Raw genomic sequence first — 22,789 nt, forward strand, 5'->3', positions numbered from 1 at the left:
CTCTCAGAAAGTTACCTTGTTCATTGCTAGCCTATAATGGTGTTTGAAGTTTAAGAGTGGCATTGTTTGACTCAGCAAGGAAATATATAGGAATTATTGTAATGAAAATAGAATTTTGAGTGGTAGTAGATTATTTCTAACTTGAATTGAAGAATCCCAGAAGACTTCCTAGTTGAGGTGGAGGATATTTTAGCCGGGCTTGGAGGATTTAATAGCTTTTTGATGGGCAGGATGTTGCTGTGCTCATCCTTCCATCTGGAAAGACATGACTAGAAGATTCAAAGGTATATGGCATATTTTGGTGATTTAGAGTTTGGAATGTAGGCTACCAAGGCTGGTGGGAAAAGAGTCTGGGAAAAAATATATAACAGACTGGGAAAAAATATATAAAGCTTTCGATGGCTTATTAAGGAGGTGAAGCTTTTTTGTCAACATTGAGGAGCTTGAACATTTAGAACTTGGTACTGGATGTGTGGCCGAGACATGGGGGCGCTGAAGGATCGTGATGTGGCCTTCTAGCTTGGAGAATGAAGTACTAAGTGGACAGCAGCGCTGCTGACACTGGTGTGGAATATAGAAGATCAGGTTTTGGGGTGGAACTGTGTGGTGGGCAGAGATGATTCAAGTTTCGGACAATATTGTGAGTGACTTGCTATTTTATTTTGTGTTACCGAGTAATCTGGAAATCTAGGTTAGAGTTGGAGTTGAGCTGTGCTTGTGTAGAATCCTGTACTCTTTCCTCTGGTGCTTTCTTGTATTGTTCTTGTTGTTACTGGTTGTTATTTTCATCTGCCTGCTGAACTCTATACCTTGAATTGTGTTTCACGAATACTTAAGTCATGTGGTTGTGGAAAAAGAATGTTGATAGGATCTTCAGTTGTCTTGAAGTGTGTTGGGACAGAATACCAAAGAGTTTGTGACAAGTCAGGGGTGTATTGCTGTGGATTTGACCCAGATAGAAGTTTTATTGTTCCAAGAGAATATTTATTGCTTGGTTTCTCAGCCTTTTTCCTTTTATCTTCTTATGAGTTATTTTTCTTTTATTGTGGTCACTTGGTGCAAGGTTAAGTTCTAAATGTGACACATTGGCTTCCTTGAGAAGTATTCTAGAATTCTCACAATTTTCTTGTGACATATCACACTGACTTTGTTCTAGCACATTTATTTTGTTCAGAAAATTTATTAGGTAACACTTTGGGGCATTATTCCTATACATTTCTTACAGATTAATGCCACACAGGAAAAAAATTTTTTAGGAAAGACTAGTCCTGCGCATAATTCTGGCACTTTTGTAACTTTCCAGCTTTGGCAGTATTACTTACAAGAAGTAAATTGTTCTTCATATGCTTCCCTAAGTGAGGAGTTTGGCTAACAAAACTCATGTCAGCATTGTACAAGCACCTTCACAAATATTTGCTCTAGTTTTCTCATTTTAGTAGTGTTAGAGAGCATTTAAATATTGTCAAGATTTAAGAATTTTTTTATTGTGAGTGTTACGAGCCCAAATTGGTAGCTCAGATATCACATAGATTCCACATATTTGTGTGTGTGTGTGTGTGTATGTGTGTGTTTTAAACAAGGGTTGCTGACTTCAGAAGAATTTGTTCTCAAGTTTTTTCTGATTGCTGGCATAGTTGTATATGTAATACTTGCAGGGGAAAAAAAGCATTTCAAAATCAATTAGGAAAGGAAGTTTGTGAGATTGAAGACATTTTTAGTATGCCTGTTACACTGTGCATGAAGTTTGGATTTAGGTTCTTGCAGTAGTTGCTGAGTGACCAATGGGATAGGCTGTGGCAACATGTTATGTATTCCAGTGGACTACCTAGGGGAGCGTTATATTAGGTGACGTGATTTTTTTCTTACAGGGAAGTTATGGAGTTCCCTGTAAAACTTTAACTTTTTTTTTTTTTTTTGAGATAGAGTTTTGCTCTTGTTGCCCAGGCTGGAGTACAGTGGCGCGGTCTTGGCTCACTGCAACCTCCGCCTCCTGGGTTCAAGCGATTCACCTGCCTCAGCTTCCCGAATAGCTGGGATTACAGGCGCCCACCACCACGCCCGGCTAATTTTTTGTATTTTTTGTATTTTTTTTTTTTGTTTTTAGCAGAGACGGGGTTTTACCATGTTGTCCAGACTGGTCTTGAACTCCTGACCTCAGGTGATCCACCCGCCTCTGCCTCCCAAAGTCTGGGATTATAGGCATGAGCCACCGGGCCTAGCAAAACTTTAACATTTCTTTAAAAATATGTAAAATTAGAATGGAGTATCAACTGAGGGTAGGGGAAGACATGAAGAAAACGCTTATGTAGAGACCTAGAGTAAACATTGTTGCCTTTTGTTCAATTAACCTTATCTTTCTTTTAGTCCAAGTGGTAAGAAGTTCAGAAGCAAGCCTCAGTTGGCAAGGTACCTGGGAAATACTGTTGATCTCAGCAGTTTTGACTTCAGAACTGGAAAGATGATGCCTAGTAAATTACAGAAGAACAAACAGAGACTGCGAAACGATCCTCTCAATCAAAATAAGGTTGGTTAATTTACTTACTGCATGTATATGCTACTTCGAAAGCTCTCCAAAAAGTATCTCACATCATAATTAAGTCACTGGAATTTTGGTTGTCCAAATGTCCCATGCATGTCCCCGTACCCTGCCCACCCTGTCCCAGCAAGAGAGAGCATAAGTAAATTGTGCACAGTAGAAAACCGCATTTCATTATCTCTCTAGGTCAGTGAACATCACACTTTTCTGACCCACTGGGGCTGTTTACAAAAGGTTTCTTTGGTGTTAATTGTCTGCTTTTTTCTTCTTCCCTCAAAATAGTTCCTGTTGTCCAAAAAGTGGCAAAATTTTAATGTGTCAGGTATCTTCGCCCCATAGTTTATAATTACGTATTGATTTTCAGGTTCAGGTTTTGAGAAAGGGCAGTGTTTTTTTGACCTTTGATGATGTTGAGGATAATGACTTTCTGGAATAATATTCTAATTCTGTGTTTGGATATTTTTCCATTAGCGCTTAGTTTTATCAAGCTGTTTGGTTGATAGTTTATTGTATAGCAATTTAAGCAAATCTTATTTGAATTATGATACAGTTTGAACATTCCAAATCTGAAAAATATCTGAAATCTGAAACTCTTCTGGTCCCAGGCATTTCAGATGAGAGATACTTAAGCCTGTACTAATTTAATTGTATTAAAGGACCCAATATCTTTACAAAGAAAGCTGCTTTTTCCCTGGGGACACCTAAACATATGTGACTATTTTTTCTTAGTTTTTCTTCCTCTAAACTTCAGGGATCTCTGTGTATGGGTATTGCCACCACCATTGTCTTCACACTGACAGTGAAAATAGTGGAGGGAGAAGTAGGGGCTCTCTTTCTTAAGATGTGACTGATGTAACCCCGTAAGTCCCTTGGGAGTGTGTGTTCATTTTAGGAACCCATTGGCAGTATAGTGGAGTAAGAAGCGCTTTGGACCCAGGAACGCATGGCTTGGTGAACTGGCTCTGCTACTTATTAGCTGATGCAGTCAGGAGAAACTTTCTTAGGCTCCAAGGGCCTTCGGTTTCTCATTGGTAAAATTAAAGTAAGAAAATTTTCCCTTAGCATTGTTGTGAGGAGTAAATGGGAATTTATATAGAACATCTAGCAAAGTAAATTTGACCCATGTTAATTCCTTTGCTTTCCACACTGCCCTTTCCCTAAGCCACCCCCTTCCTGAGCACCAAGCCACCTTGGTGAATAGTGTTGCCTGGTGGCCTGAGTTGGAAACTTTCTGACCTGAGCTCTCTTCCCTCTTGTCATTTTACATTTTCTGAGGGGCATGGGGTCTCTGCTTCATACCTGTCTTCACTCAATTTGTGCAGTTTACAGTAATATAATTTCTGATCATTGATGCAGAGGTCAAAATGCATTGTTTCTTTATATCATACCTCGCATTGGTTTTCATAGGGACATTGGCAGGTCCTTTGTTTAGAGAGGCAGAATGGGAAGAGAAGGCTAAATTGCCTCTGTATTGCTTAACTATGGGGTGGATTTGAGTTGGTCATTATGAAGGTGTTAAGAAAGGTAAGAATAGCAGTAGAGGGAGCCCAAGTTAGCAAAAGTTAGGACCCTGTGTGTGTGTAAATCACTGTGATTTCAGCTTCAGGAAACCTTTATTCTGGGGTTACTTTGCTTCTTAAATGCACAGAGGAAAATTCAGGTTTATTTTTCTAAAATTGCCATTTTAAAACACAGTGCTGGGTACATATAAAAGGGGCTTCAGTATTTATGAAATGAAGAGTATTTCAGATTACTGTAGTGTTACCAGAACCACAGTTTAGTTACGTTAAGTGTAATGTGAAGATTTATTTTCTGACACTTACGTTTCATCAAAAACCAAACACTAATTCGTCTCTTCAGTTTGTGTGCACCTTTCTGCTCTAGCTGCGCTGGAACACTCATCGTCCTGCACCATGGCATGCGCTTTCAAGACTCTGCTTGCTCATACGCTGTTTGCTCTGCTTGGAATGTGCTTACCCCCTTCCCCTTCATCTGGCGAACTCCTACTCATCCAAGACCCAGCTCCATTGTCTCCATCTCTGGGAAGCCTGCCCTGCATACTCCAGGCTGAACCAATCCTTTACTCCATAATGCTTCCCTGGTGCTTTGCCATTGTATTTGTGACTTGTTTGTCTGCTTCAGCTAGATTGTGAGCTCCATGAGGGCAGGGACCATGTCTTTTTTTGCTTTTGCACACGGTAGGTACTTAATATTGCTTTATGTTTATTTGATTTACCATCCACCTCATTCTAGAAGTGTATAGTGGTAATAAATGTTTATTAAATAAATAAATTAATATACCGTCCATTATTTTGGAAATACCTTTCATTTTCATTGTTTTCTGAAGGTTTCTGCCTGAATTTTTGGAGGCATGGTCTTTTTTTTGCATCTGATTTTATTTAAATGGTCAGAAAGTGGAGTTTTGCATTTTAAAAAATAAGTTCTCTTGGAAAGTAACACCAACAACATGTTGGGTAGCTCTATAAAGCAGAAAATGTATTTGTGGCTAGTTAAGTAATAACTGTATTATGTCTTTTTTATGATAGTACAGTGTAAAGAAAGCTAAGAGCTTTAAAGTAATTAATAGAAATCTGAGGTAATGTTTTGCTTTGTGGTTGTGAATCTGGCTTCAGTACATTACTGTGTTTGTTTTGTTTTGTTTTGAGACAAGAATCTCGCTCTGTCGCCCAGGCTGGAGTGCAGTGGGATGATTTTGGCTCACCGCAACCTCCGCCTCCCAAGTTCAAGCGATTGTCTCTTCCTCAGCCTCCCGAGTAGCTGGGATTACAGGCACCCACCACCACGCCTAGCTAATTTTTGTATTTTTAGTAGATACGGGGTTTCGTCATGTTGGCCAGGCTGGTCTCGAACTCCTGACCTCAGGTGATCCGCCCACCTTGGCCTCTCAAAGTGCTGGGATTACAGGCGTGAGACACCACGCCCAACATGTTTTGTTTTTAAACTCTTATCTTGAAAGAATTAGAGCTTTAATTGACAAAATAAACTTTGAAACAGGCTACATTATAATTTACATTAAGTAATTATAAGCTATGATTTTAACATGTTTTCAATATCGGAGTTGAATTACTGGTGATGAATAATATCTTTCAGTGTGATTGGAAAGATGTCTTTTTTTTTTTTTTTTTTTTTTTTTTTTTTTTTGAGATGGAGTCTCGCTCTGTTGCCCAGGCTGGAGTGCAATGGCGCCATCTCGGCTCACTGCAAGCTCCGCCTCCCAGGTTCACTCCATTCTCCTGCCTCAGCCTCCCGAGTAGCTGGGACTACAGGCGCCCGCCACCACGCCCGGCCAATTTTTTTGTATTTTTAGTAGAGATGGGGTTTCACCATGTTAGCCAGGATGGTCTTGATGTCCTGACCTCGTGATCTGCCCTCCTCGGCCTCCCAAAGTGTTGGGATTACAGGCGTGAGCCACCATGCCCGGCCAGAAAGATATCTTTTTAAGAACTCTTCAGAGTGGTTTTTAATTCTTTTAGGATGGGTGGGTAGGGTGAAGTGGGCATTGTTTTTAATCTCTACTACTATTTTTACAGTACCTATTTAGATTTCTCAAACTCAATCTTAACCTTACCCTGAAAATCGATTCCATTCTTGATTACATTATACCTTATTGATTTTCTTGACTGCCATAATTGTTTCCAACCACCACCTCCATCTCTTCAACTGACATTGTTGGAAATCAAGAAGGTTACTGAAGATATTCCATTAGGTTAATGGAAAAAGACTAGAGAAAGATTTGGAAGTCATCAGCACAGTTTATATTTGAAGTCATGAGCAGGTTTCTCAGACTTTAAAGGGAAAAAGTTACAGAGCAGCATATCCAGGGGAACATTCTATGATGGCGGGACTCTTTTCAGCCACAGGTGGCTGTTGAGTGCTTGACATGTGGCTAGTCTGACTGAATAACTCAATATTTTTTTTTTTTTTTTTTTTTTTTTTTTTTTTTAGAGACAGAGTCTCGCTCTGTTGCCCAGGCTGGAGTGCAGTGGCGTGATCTCGGCTCACTGCAAGCTCTGCCTCCTGGGTTCACGCCATTCTCCTGCCTCAGCCTCCCAAGTAGCTGGGACTACAGGCGCCCGTCACCACGCCCAGCTAATTTTTCGTATTTTTAGTAGAGACAGGTTTCACCCTGTTAGCCAGGATGGTCTCGATCTCCTGACCTCGTGATCCGCCCGCCTCGGCCTCCCAAGATGCTGGGATTACAGGCGTGAGCCACTGTGCCCGGCCTCAATTTTTAGTTTTACTTTAAAATTAAGTAGCCAGATGTACCTAGTCACTATCCTATTGAACAGCACGGAGCTTTGCCTCTCAATATGCAAATAAGCTTTGCCTCTCAATATGCAAATAAAAACCAAACCTTTGCTTCAAAAGCTAAATATTGTTTAGGCATTTATGTTTGATTTTTCAAAGAGGAGATGTTGCAGGGTTTCACAGATGTGACTGTCAACATTTTTAGCAGGGAACTGGGAGGAGAGGCAAGAACATATTAAAATTTAATTGGAGACACTCTAGGATTGGATAAAGAAGAGTACAGTGATTCTAAGTGCAAGATATGTTTAGGGGACTTCAGGTAGCTTGGTTTGTCACTAGAAGTTTAGTGTTTTAGATGTGTAAACATGCTGAATTTGTGTTTCTAGGTCTTAACATCAAATGTTTTGTAAATTAAATCTACAAAACTAATAAAATTCAAGTTCCCTAACATTAATTTAATGTGACATACGACATATTTTACAAATTGCTTACAATGTGAATATGGCATGGAACAAATTATTTTTTAGTTTTGCTTGACAATACTACTGGTATCTTGGAAAGGCTCAGTTCTTTCATCACATTTCTCTATTCACCCAAATTGGATACATTTGAAAATAAAGAACATCATATTCTCTTGAATGGAATCAGTTGTGTGTTAAGTCTGCCATTATTTATTTCTCATGAATGATCTTGGTTTAAGGTGGTAGTATGTTATTGTGAGTATAAACACACACTTGGATTGGTATATGGCTGTATGCTAGGTTCTCAGTCACATGATCTAGAAAGTACTTGTTTTAATTATCCTCAACAGTAATAAAAAATTTTGTGGAGAGCTCATCTATCTTGATGGCAATTTCTGTGTAGTTTGAGAAACTTAGTGGTGATGATAAGAATCAGATTTGGATATATAGAGTGGGGCACAGTATGGAGACTGGATTTGGGAAGGGATGAAACTAGAAGTAGGGAGAATAGTTGGGCTGTTGTAGTCTAGAAAAAAGATGGCCTGAATGAATCCTGTGCAGGAAGTATGGAAAGGTGAGACTTGAGAAATTAGATGTAAGTACCTGATGGTTACACAAAGAGAATGGATGCTGCAACAACCCTGGCTTCGGTCACTTGGGGCAGGGGAGTCAGGGAATAGGGGAATAAGGGCAAGTTTTGGGGGTGGAGTGAGGAAGATCGAGTTAAAATAGTTTTGTTCTTAGACTTCCAAAATGATCTTGGGGACCCCCAGGAATTCTCAGGTCACACTTTGACAACTCCTTTCATAGTGTTTTTGTCATTGATAATGCCCAAAATAAGGACAAATGAAGTGTATCTTGTCACTCTGTAGGCCCATGGATTAAATGAATAAATGAATCTTATGGAGAGTAAGTGAACCTTCCAGAAAAGAAATAGGAGAATCAAGAGAATGTGGTGTTACAACAGCCTGGAAAACAGATTTTTGTTAGAGATTAGGGAGGATAAAGACTTTGTCTAGCCATTGGATTTCTAAATTATGAAGCAACTGGTGACTTTACATTACCAGTTTCAATGGATAGAAAGGATAAGTCGTATTTAGAATTCCAGAAAGTTTCTGGGAAATGAGAGACTAGAAACACAATGTGCCTGTTCTTTCAGATGTTTTAAAATTGTACTGGCCGGGCTTGGTGGCTCAAGCCTGTAATCCTAGCACTTAGGGAGGCCAAGGCGGGCAGATCACAAGGTCAGGAGATCAAGACCATCCTGGCTAACACGGTGAAACCCCGTCTTTACTAAAAATACAAAAATTTAGCTGGGCGTGGTGGCGGTGGGCGCCTGTAGTCCCAGCTTCTCAGGAGACTGAGGCAGGAGAATGGCGTGAACCCGGGAAGCGGAGGCTGCAGTGAGCCAAGATTGTGCCACTGTACTCCAGCCTGGGCAACAGAGCGAGACTCCGTCTCAAAAAAAAAAAAAAATTATTATTATTTGGTTAAGTAATTTGGGCACATAGTGAAAAGGGTATTCAGTGAAAAATGTCTCCCTCTCCTGTCTCTCAGTCCCAATCCTCTTCTTTAGAGGAAACTTGTTAATGAGGCTTTTTGTATGTCTGTCTAGAGCTTATGTGCATTTATGAACATGTACACATACATGCATTTTTACCCCTTTCCACAAAAATGGTTGGCCTACTCTTAAGAAGCTTGAATGAGAATTGGAAGAGAGAAGACAGTATTCAGAAGAGAATGCCTGATCAAAGAACATTATGGTTATTTTTCCTTTAAAGGTTTAAAGAGGTCAGCTTGGAAGGAACCAATAGGCAGGGAGGTTTCTAATCTGGGCGACCATGCCTCAGAAAGACCTCCAGGAACCTTTGAATTGTGTGCAATTTTTGTGTGTGTACATTTTATTGTTGTTGAGACAGGGTCTCACTTTCTCACCCAGGGGGAAGTGCAGTGGTGCATCACAGCTCACTCAGCCTTGACCTCCTGGGCTCAGGTGATCCTCCCATCTCAGCCTCCTGAGTAGCTGGGACTACAGGTGCAAGCCACCACTCCTGGCTAACGTTTTGTATTTTTTGTAGTGACAGGGTTTTGTCATGTTGCCTAGGCTGGTCTCAAACTCCTGGGCTCAATCGATCCACCTGCCTTGGCTTCCAAAGGGCTAGGATTACAGGCGTGAGCCACAGCATCCAGCCTTGTGTACATTTCTCGACGAGAGAGCTTATTTTCCTCAAATTCTCAATGGAATCTATAACTGAAAAATAACCACTTTTTTAAAAGCAGGAGAAGGAGCTTGGCAGAAGATGTGAGGGAGTAGGTGAAGAGCCAGGTCACTTGCTGCAGCTCAGATTAGGCGTTTATTTGACTATGGAGTTTTCAGTTAATGAAGTAATGCCTTACTGGGCTGACTTATTTCTGCCTGAGGTACTTCATGGCCAGTTCACCACCATCGGAGCCCTGTGGTAGGACCATTCTGATGACCAGCTCCTGGTAGAGCACAGTGTGGTAAGAACTGCCTCTTGGCTTCTACCTTCCTAGGATTCCTCCATCCAAACTGAAAACAAAGACTTCATTTATTCCACCAACATTCCTGACCTATGGAGAAAGTAAAATTGTTGCCAAAGATACTGATACCCTTTTTGTCAGTTATTAAAGTCTTTCTCAACTGAGTGTTTTCTGGTCTCTCTAGATAAAGTTGGGGACAGGGAAGGGGAACGAATAGGTCATAGGTGATAAGTCCAGCATTTCTAGGCCCTAAAGTCACTCCAAGGGATAAGTGTGGGCCACTGTTGAGTACAGGTTTCTATTAATTTGATACTGAAATCAAAAGTACAAGTGAGGAGCAAGTAGCTGTTGTAGTATGATGATGATGATGATTTTGATGATGATAATGACAATGATCTAGACACGTGCCCGTGGAGATAGAAGTGGACAGATTCTAAATCTCTTTTGAAAATAGGATTGATTGGTTTTGCTGATGAATTGTGTGTAGAGCGTAACGGAGTACTTAACGGAGAATTCTTGGTTTTTAGATTAAGTGGGTAGATAGAGGTGCCATTTACTGAGGCCACTTTAGGGAAATAATTTATGTGAGTAAATAAAATCAATTTTAAATATTCAACATTTGAGGTGCTATACAAAAACCAGAAGGAGAAGCTTTCCCTGTAGAGGGAGTAGCCAGTGTAAATTCCCTAAGGAAGGATGCACTCATCATGTGAAGACAAAAAGACCAGGTTGGCTGGAGCTTAGTGAGTGGAGGAGTAGTACTAGGTGAGGTTAAAGTAGGCAAGCCTGAAAACAGGGCTGTGCCAGCCAGCATAAGGAATAGTATAGAATGCTGTCTGAGGGTTTTACATAGGGGGAAATAAGACTGCTTTGACCGTGTGTGGAAAATGTAGAGACACAGAAGTGGAAGTCGGAGGCCAGTTAGGAAGCTGTTGTATTTGTCCAGGTGGGGATGATGGTGACTTGGACAGTACTGGTTTAATGAATGAATAAAGGAAGAAAGGGTAAGATGTAGCAAAAGACAGTAGAATGAATTCATGTTCTCTTGTTCAAACAGCTTCTAATTTTCTCTTATATACAGAAATGTTTTTAGTAAGTGAATACATAAAGGATATTTAGCTGATATTCTTTAGCTAATGAAGATAATCAGGTTATTAGCTATTAATAATAGTACTGGTCCATCCTTTTGGCTAATTTGAGTCATGTAGATATTGATGGGATAGAGATTGCTAGGAAGCAAAGAGTGAACAGAAGAATGTTAGCCATGTTAGCAAATAGGCTTGCTGATGAGAGTGATTTGTTCAGTATGATACTAGCTTTATTATATTATAAACTAGTGCTTCAAATGTGTCTAAGTGTGGTAGAACTTTTTGAGAGGCTCTGGACTTGGCTATAGTGATAATCATGAAGGTAGATTCGGAGACAGAGTCGTCCATGGTATGGCTTTAACAAGATTTGTTTGGTATGCCCAGGTGTTAACAGAACTTTTATAGGTCCTGAAGAGTTAGCTTGTAGACTCCAGGTCAGCAATAGAATTAAGCCCTACAGAAAACCATTTGTGTCACTATTTCCATAGTTCTCTCAAGGATGTGTACATAGCTAATGCCAACTGAGAAGAAGATGATTAACTCCATATAATAACTGTCTGAGTTTGAGTAGGACTGTTCTAGGATATCTGGCTGAAACTCTGGCATCTTTGGTGATGTCCGTTACATTAACTAAAGCTCCAGTAAGTTATTTTTCAAGCAGAACTCTTCAAAACTTGTTTTCATTGATGAATTGTAATCATTCTTCTGTGAACAGGTGTAGTCCTTTTTAATGAGCTCAAAGTGTAGTCCATCCATCCTATTAATATTTTAATTAATATGCCATTAATCTCCTTAAAAAAAATCTTGTTCCCCACATAGAATATTAGACTAAGTGGATTTTCTGCATATGCATCGTGAGTACCAGATAATTTTTTCTTTGCTTTTTGTAAAAACCTATGAAGTTGCACAAATTAGTGAATATACTAGAAACCACTGAATTGTATATTTTAAAATGATGAGTTTTATGGTATGTGAATTATATTAATTTAAAACTTATGAAGAATTGTAAGGCACTTTCCATTGTTGGTATTTGGTTTTGTGGAAGGACATTCACTATGGACTACTGTATATATTCCGGAGCAAATCTCCAATTACTTTTTGAGAACAGCCTTGATTTGACCTAAAGGTATCACTCAGGCACACCTTTGTTTGAACCAGGGGATAGCTTTATTTCTGGGAAAACTTAAGAGGTTAAATTTCTAAATTTTAATAGCATGTTCAATAACCTGTTTAGGTTAAAGAAATAACTGCTATTTATTTAGAATTTGTACCAACATGACTATAAACTATAAACTTGTTTTACTAAGGGCCGATGTGTTTTTCTTTTTTTTTATGACTATATATGGATGGTCCAGTCGGTGCCTGCCACATAGTAGGCACTCAGTATTTGTTCAATGATCAACTGAATGAAAGCTGCATTTGTAGCAGCAGCAGCAGCATAACATGCATTATCTCGTTTGATTTTTGTAAGAATTTTATCCAATAGCTATTATTATTCTCGTTTACAGATGAGGAAACCGACCTTAGAGATATAGTCTCTGCTTCTCAAAATGGAGTATCTTTTGGGGAGTGTGCAGTGTATGCAAAAACCGCAGAATTAAAATGACGCTTGAATAATACTTGGAAGTGTCAGTTTTATTTGAACATTTTGGGTAGGTAGAGCAACATTTTTACCTTAAACATGGCTAATGTTTAAGGTAAAGTGCAAAATTTGAGTGAATTTTAAAGATAAAATGAGTCTACTAGGCTTGGACCCTAGAATAATGTACAATTTGAACTGTCATACCACTTTATTTCAAAGCCATACTGAAAAAAAGTGGTATTTACAATATAGTACAGTGTAAGTCCCCGGTGCTCAAACTATGCTGTGTGGAGGCTTTACATGATATTCATAGACATGGATGGTTTTAAAGGAATCCATTTTGATATCTTTAAATTCCGTATACACTCCTTCCTTCAATTGATCTGAGAATGTAACCTGTGATAGAAGTACACATTATTTTTTCTGTAATTCACCTTTATAGTCAACCTCCCATTTTACAGAACAGCATACTTCTCACTTGTGTGCAATATTACCATGGTACAAAATGTTTGATATCATAAAGGGACAGTATGAGATACTGGATTGAGAACACGAATGACTCAGGAACAGTCAGTTCTTTCGACAAGTACAATTACTTGCTTTCAACAAAATTTAGAGGACTTTATGTAGATGTTGACTGATTTTTAATTTTTTTTGATGGTTCACTGTTACATTCTATCATATAACTCAAAAGGAGTTCAGAGAATTTGAATGATGTGGAATAAAATTCATTCTATCTACTCATTTATGTGAACAACATTTCTCAGTGCTACATCTATGAAAAAGGAAGACTAGGAATAGAATTGATGCTATACCTTGTCCCATTCTAGCAATTAGTAATACGCACTTGAGAATATAAAATTATTTAAAAAATTATTTTCATTAAGCTACATATGTATATATACACACACACACACACACACACAATGAATTTCTATATATGTAATTTATGTACTAAAAATGATAATACTTTATTTTGGTCACATATAATTGTAATAAACCAGAAGAAATTTGTTGTTTTATCACTAAGAGCTTTATGGTCACAGAAAGTGAAATAATTTCATGATCCATAAATGATCAGTGAAAGTTTATCAAGTTTAAAATAGGAAATAAGTTTGGAAATGGAATTATTCAAAGAGCAAAGGGAATGAAAATTTATAACCATTGAAGAGTTTGTTTGTATTTAAATAGGTAATGGTGGGTACATTTAGATTCTGTTAGATGTAATAGTTTATTATTAAAGTATTAGCATTTAAATTACTTCTGGTAAGTGCATCCTTTGCAACTGATTACATTAAAATATGAAATATTCTTGCTGACTTTAAAATGCAGGTGGGGTATATATATTTTCAAATTTCTCATAAGGGGTAGAAATACAAAAATATTTGACAGCCACTGGCTTATGGTACATGTTCTTCAGCTGCCTCTTTAGTTATTCTCTTGTATCCTTAATCACGTGAGATCATTGGAAGGTTACACAATAATTAGGCCCTTTCAGACTCACCTTTACTGAGTTGTCCTTTAGTCTTATGTTCTTGGTTTTTATGGAAAGTCACTGAAAAAAGAAAGAGCATTTGGAATCTGCTTAATATTTGTTGTGAAGTTTAGTGTCTTTATCGATTTTCTTCTAGATTTAATACCTGGACATTTTTTGTTTTCCTCATTACTTGGTATGCGTCCTCCTTTCTGACCATGATATCTGAGTAATTGAATGTTTCTCTCTTTGCCCAGGCCCCTTGAAAATTCAGATCCACATTCGATGCTCGGCTCTAGTATCACTATTGATCTTTTCCAAAGGATATCTGTTTTTTTCTTTGTCCTTGATCTTCTGTTTTTAAAAATTAATTTTTGTGTATTTTGTCCTTTCGGAGTGTACAAAAGATATATCTCAGATACTTATGGGAAAGAGAGGAAGTAAAATTTTTAAAAATAAGCAAGATTTATTTTTATGTTCCTCCTTGCAGCTAGGGGATAAAATAGATCCTCAAGAAAAATACTTTCAGCCTAATATACACATTATTATAAAATGTATTACATTTTGATTTGAGGGCTAGTCTGTACATAGATTTGTCAAAGGTTGGAAACTTAGTTCTGGTATTAGAATGTGTTTGCCAGTTTAATTTTGCAACAAAGAATTTCTGCTTCACTTTTTCTCATATTGAAGATACAAGAAGATTGCATATACATAAACAGCTTTAATCTTGTGCCATAAAAAAGTGTCTGGCTTTTAACTCTGAAGCTGATGGTAGATTGGTCCTTTAGATTCTAAACTAAACTGTAGAAAAACTCCGACACACAACTGGGCATAAATTAATAGTGACTCAGGGCAGTCCTCAGGGTAGAGGTAATAGAATTGACTGTTTCTGTGACAGTTTCTGGGAAAACTAGTTAGTCCAGCTTTACAGATTGCTCAGCTTCATGTGATACTGTTTTAGAATAATAAATTAAAGACATTCTTTCTGTCGTCAGAGCTTCTAGGCCAGTTAAAAGGAGAAAAAATACTAAAAACCAAAATAAGATTGAGTGAAGAATAATGCAGCCCATTTTGAATAATGTCTCATTCTGTGCCAGTAGGGAATGAACTGTCTCATTAGACAATGGAAGTTAGTTGTATATCTTAAATATTTTAGCCAGGCTTTTCTTTTAATTTTTTTTATTGCACAGAAACATAAGTGAATGGAAAAACGTCCATCTTACCAGTGTAGCATCAATAGCATTAATAGTTTGACGTGTTCCATGCTTCCTTCCAGTCTTCATGGATTCAGGATTCATCGTTTAAAACAGTTTAGTTGCCTCCAGTCATCCTTGGTAATGAAAATCTCACAGGTTTGAATATGTTTACTCGTGCAGACAGTTGCAAATACTTCTGTGTGTCTGCTGAAGTAGACACGTGATGCCACCTTTGTTCTAATACCAGCAGAGTATATCATTCTTTATTAAGAACAAAGGCCTGGCACAGTGGCTTGCGTCTGTAATCCCAGCACTTTGGGAAGCCGAGGCAGGCGGATCACGAGGTCAAGAGATCGAGACCGTGCTGGCCAACATGGTGAAACCCTGTCTCTACTAAAAATACAAAAATTAGCTGGGTGTGGTGGTGCGCACCTGTAGTCCCAGGTACTCGGGAGGCTGAGGCAGGAACCCAGGAGGCGGAGGTTGCAGTGAGCCAAGATCGCGCCACTGCACTCCAGCCTGGGCGACACAGCGAGACTCTTTCTCCGGTTTAACAAAACATTAAAAGCCAAACAAGGCGTCATTTAGTGATACATATTGATTATACCTAATTAGTGACAAGAAGTTCCCTATAAGCATTTATGTGTGAAGCTGCTTAAGGATTGAATATTGTCTGCTGTTGTTAATAGGTTGGGTGACTTCACTTCGGGCCTCCAAATGGTCTGGATGTCATAAATCAGAGGTGTTCAAACTTCCTTTGCATCACAGAATGACCAGGAGAGCATTTAAAATGCGTACTCCTGAGCCTCACACTTTGTAGAGTTGGCAACCTAAGTGGTTACTTTGTAGCTTGTCAACCAAATTTGCACATTTTATATACTTTTTGAAAATCCATAAAGATAAAACTAAATACTTGAGAAATAATACTGTTAGAGTCATTTGAGATGAGCATATCTTTTAAAGGTAAGCAGAGACATCAGGGGAAAAAAATGAGATGAAGGAATGATGGGATTGCCCAATACAAACAGGAGGGCTGTGTTGTGTGGGGAGGTGTAGAGGTAAGGACACATTTAATAGTGGATCTAAAGAATACTGTAATTGAAATAATTGTCAGATGATTGTGAGGCTTACCTTTCTAGGCATGCTAATGTTCTTTAAGTAGAGGTCACAAACTCAGTGCCTACAGGGCCCAGACAGGTAATGCAAATGTGAGTTGTTGAGGAATGTTACAACAGGAGACCCTGAGGCCTCTACTGGAAAGCCATTTCTAACCAGTCACAGCCTATTGTTGTTGCCAAACCAAGTCCAGTATTTCTAGATCTTTTCAGTTTTTAAGAGAAGCTAGAATTCTGGATTTTATATGAAGACTGTAGATTTTTAGGTGCTGACTTAATTTATTAAAGGCACTAAAAAATGAACACTCATCTCTGGGTTGGGCTTGATCCACCTGCCATCAAGTTGCAATCTTTGTTTTAGAGCTGTGTTTCTCCAGGTGTGGTCCCGGGATTAGCAGCATCAATATTATCTGAGACCTTAATAGAAATGCAAATTCCTAGGCCCTATCTCAGACCTGCCAAATGCCCAGTGCCAGGGGTGAGACTTAGTCATCTGTGTTTTAACAAGCCCTCTGGGTGATTCTGATGCATGCTCAGTTTTGAGAACCCCTGTTTTAGAGCATGGAAGTTGACATTACAATTTATATGTGGGGGTAGTAGTAAAGATAAAAGTTCATCAAATATCCTGTAAATATCAAAAATATATCAGATGTATTTTGTTTTCAGGTATATGTAACTTCATCTTTTTTGCCAGAATCTCAGAAAACACAATAATTGTGTTTTCTCCCTTTTCTTTCTTGTTAAGAGTATTGCAAATGAACTTAATAGCAATTCTGTGCCACATTTTGACCTCACTGGAACACATCTTAGATTTTATTGATTGATTGTTTAAAACTAGGTAAATAAGTTATGTGGCTTTACGAAGCTTCAGTGTTAAATCTCCTTTACAAGTATTAAATATAATATTCAGTAAGTCCTCACTTAGTGTTGTTGATAGGTTCTTGGAAACCGACTTCTAGCCATATGATGTATAATGAAACATATTTACTCTAGGCTAATCGATATAGACAAAAATTAAGTTCCTGTGGCATATTTCTGGTCACAAAACATCCCAAACTTCTAAATGAAGACCAAAACACTTATAATGATAAACACTGAAATTAATGTGAGCTCTCCACACATTTAAGAAAGATTAATATAAACAAGATTATTATTCACCCACTGATTCCAGTTCAGGGTCGTGGGGGCCAGAGCCTCTCCCAGCAACTCAGGGTACCAGGCGGGACCCCACCCTGGACAGGACCCCATCCCATCACAGGTCGCACGCACGCTCACTCAGGCTGGGACCATGTGGATGCACCACTGAACCTAAAGTGCACTCATCTTTGGAATGTGGGAGGAAACAGGAGTACACGGAGAAAACCCAAACAGACCTGGGGAGAACATGCCAACTTCACACAGATAGGCTTAGGCTGGGAATGGATTTTTTTTTTCTCATCATTGTTATAACAAAATGACATTGAACAAAACGACATTATTCAAAGACCTACTGTATATTAAAAATAAGGAACACTTCCTTATCACATTTTTCTAAATTGAGTTCTGTTTGCTGGAATTAGAACTACCATTCATACTTATTTATTTTTATATAAAAGAGGTTAATTTATGTGATTTTATGTAAGTCTGGCTTCCTAATTGCTGATCAGGTTGTTTATATTTTAATGCCCAAATATGCCAATATTTTCCTCCATTCTCAATGTAGAAATGATTGCTATCCTGATTGTTATCCTTAAAGTTCTTGGCCAGGTGTGGTGGCTCACACCTGTAATCCCAGCACTTTGGGAGGCTGAGGCCTGCAGATTGCTGGAGTCCAGGAGTTTGAGACCAGCCTGGTAATGTAGGGAGACCCCATCTCTACAAAAAAAATACAAAAACTTAGCCTGCTGGTGGCACTGCCTGTAGTCCCAGCTACTCGGGAGGCTGAGGTCAGAGGATTGCTCGAGCCCAGGAGGTCGAGGCTGCCGTGAGCCATGATCATGCCACCGTGCTCCAGCCTGGGCAACAGAGTGAGACCCTGTCCCTAAACAAACAAAACCCCAAGTTCTTTTTTTGGATAAACCAATCTTAAACATTTAAAAGTCGTTAGTGCCTTGCTAATCAGACACGAAATTTGTGTAGAGAATTTTCTTACGCTTAAAAGTATACAAAAAGCTTGCCGGGCGCGGTGGCTCACACCTGTAATCCCAGCACTTTGGGAGGCTGAAGCGGGTGGATCATGATGTCAGGAGATCGAGACCATCCTGGCTAACACGGTGAAACCCCATCTCTACTGAAAATACAAAAAATTAGCTGGCTTGGTGGCGGGCGCCTGTAGTCCCAGCTACTCGGGAGGCTGAGGCGGATGGCGTAAGTAGACCCGGGAGGCGGAGATTGTATAAGTGAGCCTAGATTGCGCCACTGCACTCCAGCCTGGGCGACAGAGTGAGACTCCGTCTCAAAAAAAAAAAAAAAAAAAAAAAAACAGAGTATACAAAGTTTTTCATGTATTTTGAGGAAACTTCATACATGTGTCACGTATTAGGTGCTTAAAATGTACTTTAGAGTATTTAAAATGCTGCGATAGACTGAGAAGTTTGGAATAATTTGATTTAAAGTCATAGATATTGAATTAGTAAGAAGTCATCTGATTGTGTTTATATATAATATTTTAAATAAAAATACATGTATATTCACAGGGTAAACCAGACTTGAATACGACATTGCCAATTAGACAAACAGCATCAATTTTCAAACAACCGGTAACCAAAGTCACAAATCATCCTAGTAATAAAGTGAAATCAGACCCACAACGAATGAATGAACAGCCACGTCAGGTAAGGATCTAATTCGTTCTCCAATCTTATTTTTCAGAAAAATGCTGGTATTTTTACCAGAAATAATTCAAATAAAGTCTGGTTAAAATGGAGTATATTTGGAAAGAAAATTATTTTGTGTCCTAGGCTATTGCATGAATGCTGAAGTATGCAAAATTTAGGTAAAATATTTTTAAGAAAAAATTTAAGAAGCTAATTACGAATGAATCTAATTCATAATATGGACTAAATTTTTATGCTTTTCGTGTGGTAATATACATCAGACTTGGTTCTGCTAATCTTAGTTTTTTAAAGATTATCTTTCCAAGGATAATATTTCATAGAAGAATGAAGCATGTAGTTTGTGTTGCTTAGTTTAAAAATATTTTCTATTATTTGGAAGCTAAAACTACTTTTTATTCTGATTTCTTGTTTTGTGAAATCTGTCCCACCCCTTTTGAAAAACAGAATTAGATGAACTTTGTCAATATGGTATATTGTCCTGTGACTTCCATTTTTGTACAAATTCAATTTATTTTTCTCTTTCTTTATTGCTTCAGGCTGTATTCCACCAGAATCTTTTCTTAGAAAAAAAGCATTACCTGAAAGGCCTCCCTGCTGCCTATTAATGCCATATAGCCCGGGGAGGGAGACTGGACAAAATGCTTAAACCTTCCACATAACCTTGCTTATTCACTCCCTAATTGTGGTCAAAAAGCCTAGGTAGTTTATGAATTTTTAGTAGCAATTGGGGTGAGGGAGTGGAGGGAGAAACATCTGTGCGTTTTTTTTTCTCTCCTTTCTCTGCCTCCTCCCACCTGAGTCCACCTAAGGATTAGAAACACTGATTTACCTACGACGGTTATCTTTTGCTCTCGTATTCCCCTTTTAGATATCTCACTCCACCTTTTCATTTGAATTTTGTTTTTCACTAGTCCTTCAAGTGTCTCATCTCCAGACTTCATAAAGGATTGGGCCAAAACTTTCAGACAGTTGCTCTAGAAGAAACTACATAAAGAAATTCAGTTCCCACATCCTCTGTAGTGTTTTTTCCTCTTCAGGTGAGCCAGGAAAACAGAAGATATTTGGAGCCACATTGGATCAGCATCTTGCTATAGATGTCTCAAGATTTGAAGTTCTAAACTTGCTTTACTGTTGGTCCCCAAGAGATTCAACAGGGGCCATGTAAGTGTATCACATCCAACATAAAAGATGCGTACCTGCATGTGCCTTTAGGCTCTTGTCACCACTTAGGTTTTCTTTGGGCCATTCAGCTTTCTGTGTGAGGCTTTTCCCTTCTGTTTTACTACCACACCCAGTGATAGTCACGAAACCACAGGAGGTTGCAGTATATTCATTACAACAGGGAAGGAATTCTGGCATTCTGAACTTTGCCCACCTTCATAAAGCCATTCCCTGGTTGTATTCTTTCTCAGATACTGTCTAAAGTCTTGAACATCTTGTCCTTTGACTTTTTGGTGATTTAAAAATCATTTCCCCACAAAGATATTTATTAATTGAAAATTTTGAAAGTATGTAATTGGGTAAAACAGATTTGCTTCAAAAATTCTGAAAGATAAAGAAGGTGGAATGTAATATTTAATTAATAATATCGTTCCACGTTGGAAATTTGAGTTTCCTTATGAGATCAGATAGTATTTAATAGATTTTATCCTCATCTTTTCTTTGCCAAATCATTCTCAATATAGTCTATAAACCCAAATGTTTTATTTAAAGATCAATTGATTAGCAAATTCTGGCCATTTTAAAAGTAATTTAATTATTTTCTGCACCTAAATTCAGTCACAGTTTTAAAAACCTCTAGTAATTATTTACTGGGTGTTTCCCTGGCCATAGAGATATTGGTAACTTAGAGTTTTAAAGTTGAAATAACCAGACTAGTTGCTCCTTGTTCTTTGGTATGTTGAATAGTTTTAAGTTTTCCTTCTTTTATTATGGTGTATGAGATTATTCTCAAATGAAAGGTATGTGTCCAAAGAGCAAAGTTCCATCTCCTCCATCTCTCCCCAAAAAACTTACGTCATTTCAACCCAGATCTTTTGAGGGTTTAATCTTCTTTTTAGCTTGCATAGACAGGAAGTGTTTAAAATTATTTAGCAGGCCACTTCTCCAAAAGCTTTGGCTGTTTTTTACTTTATCCTTATGGTACCTGACAATTTTTGCTGGATGCTTTTGATTGTGCTAAGACATTAGTTGTCTTTCCTCTTTCTTTATCGTCAATGTAAGAATTAATATTTAACCAATGTCTCACCAATAGGACTGTGCATTGGGCAGAATATTGGAAAATAGTAAAAAGACAATTTTCATGTTACTGTTTTAAAAATCATGATCTGTCATCCAAAGTATTCCAGTTTAGATTCAGTTTGTTAGTAAAGGAAAGATGTTGGTTTTAATTCTATTTTGATATACATATGGCAGATGACTGCTAATCAGCTATTGTAATTGAGGAGATAGTTGGCAAAATATACATAGGCAAAAATGATTCTTCCAATTTTGCTATCCATTACTTAGATTCATTGAATTCAGTTGATAATATAAATTGCCAAATATTCCAATTGGAGAAGTTATTTTTATGAGAGAGTAAATGAATTAGACAGTGAGGTTTCTATTTTTGAGGTTCCCATAGATATAAATGTTTTTATTCTTTATATCACATTCTTTTAATAAGATGTTCAAGATAGTGATATTGTAATTCATTTTAAAGTGTTGAATTTTGAGGCCTGTAACTAGGATTAGGCTTCTGAATATTAACTAGGCTTTACTGTGAAAAGATTTGAAATGTTTAATTTAGACGAGAAGCAATCATTAAAAATAATAATTCTGTCTTTTATAACCAACATCCTATGCCCAGGTCATTTATATAGCAGCCTAATTTGAATTCTATGAAATACATAAATTATGAATTTTTAATGCATTGACTCCTTGAAAATGCCTTAGCTTTAAAAGTGCAAATTAGGGAATGTAAAGAAAAGCATTAAACAAAATTCAGCAGTGATTTCTACTTATAATTAAAATTATAAGGTAGTGATGGAATTTGTAAAACCTAGTTATAATAGGGTAGTAGCCAGCCATTTTTGTATGTAGCATCAGTGTATTTGATGATTGCTTGTCTTTTCTTTAGATTAAAAAGACCCCTGTAGTGGGGAGGAGGGAACTCTGCCAGTTATCAGACTATTATCCCAAACAGTAATCACTGAAATATCCTTATTCAGCTAGATGCATAAAACACATCTCAAGATCTTTTTAGTCTAATTGAGTTGTAATTTTTGCTGGTAACAATGCCTTTCCTAGTTTACCCCCTTCATAATGTGAAGAACTACCATTTCTGTTTCTTATTTCTTTGCTGCTGTCATCTTTGATACTATCTGATCTCTTGATTGCTTGTTTTTCTCTTTTAGCCTCAAACCAAAGAAGCTTCATCTTTGAACTATTACTTCTTACTTTTAATTATTAGATTATAGAGGGCTAAAAGGCTTTTGTGTTTTTGACAGTCTTTGAATATTAATTACATTTCTTACAGAATATTCACTTTTTTGTAGGAGTAATTGTTTAACAGTAAAAAAGCAGATTTGAATCTTCCACTTGATCTTAGATTTTTTTCCTTTTATTTCATTTTGCCAATTCCCCTTTCAGGGATATGAAACTTTCCTTCACCTACTTCCAGAAGCCAGCCTTTTCTTTTAGAAGGAATGTTTTAAAATGTATTAGAAGAAACTTTCCTGATTAAAGATAAATTTTGTAAATGTGCAGTTT

The 22,789-nt window shown here is 37.8% G+C and overlaps 1 protein-coding gene across 2 annotated transcripts in view; it reads left to right on the top strand.

Annotated features, from left to right (window-relative positions):
• The window catches only part of MBD2 (methyl-CpG binding domain protein 2), a 69,647-nt gene that overhangs the window by 16,514 nt on the left and 30,344 nt on the right, over positions 1-22,789 (top strand). The window contains exons 2-3 of one of the 2 annotated variants that reach the window (XM_030810402.1): positions 2,365-2,524; positions 18,899-19,036. In XM_030810402.1, coding sequence (XP_030666262.1) covers positions 2,365-2,524; positions 18,899-19,036 — 298 coding nt within the window. Of the gene's footprint in view, positions 1-2,364; positions 2,525-4,420; positions 4,847-18,898; positions 19,037-22,789 lie in introns of those variants that run through there. The other variant, XM_030810403.1, reaches the window with a different exon arrangement.

Source organism: Nomascus leucogenys, chromosome 4 (assembly GCF_006542625.1).
Source record: "Nomascus leucogenys isolate Asia chromosome 4, Asia_NLE_v1, whole genome shotgun sequence".
Lineage (NCBI taxonomy): Eukaryota > Metazoa > Chordata > Mammalia > Primates > Hylobatidae > Nomascus > Nomascus leucogenys.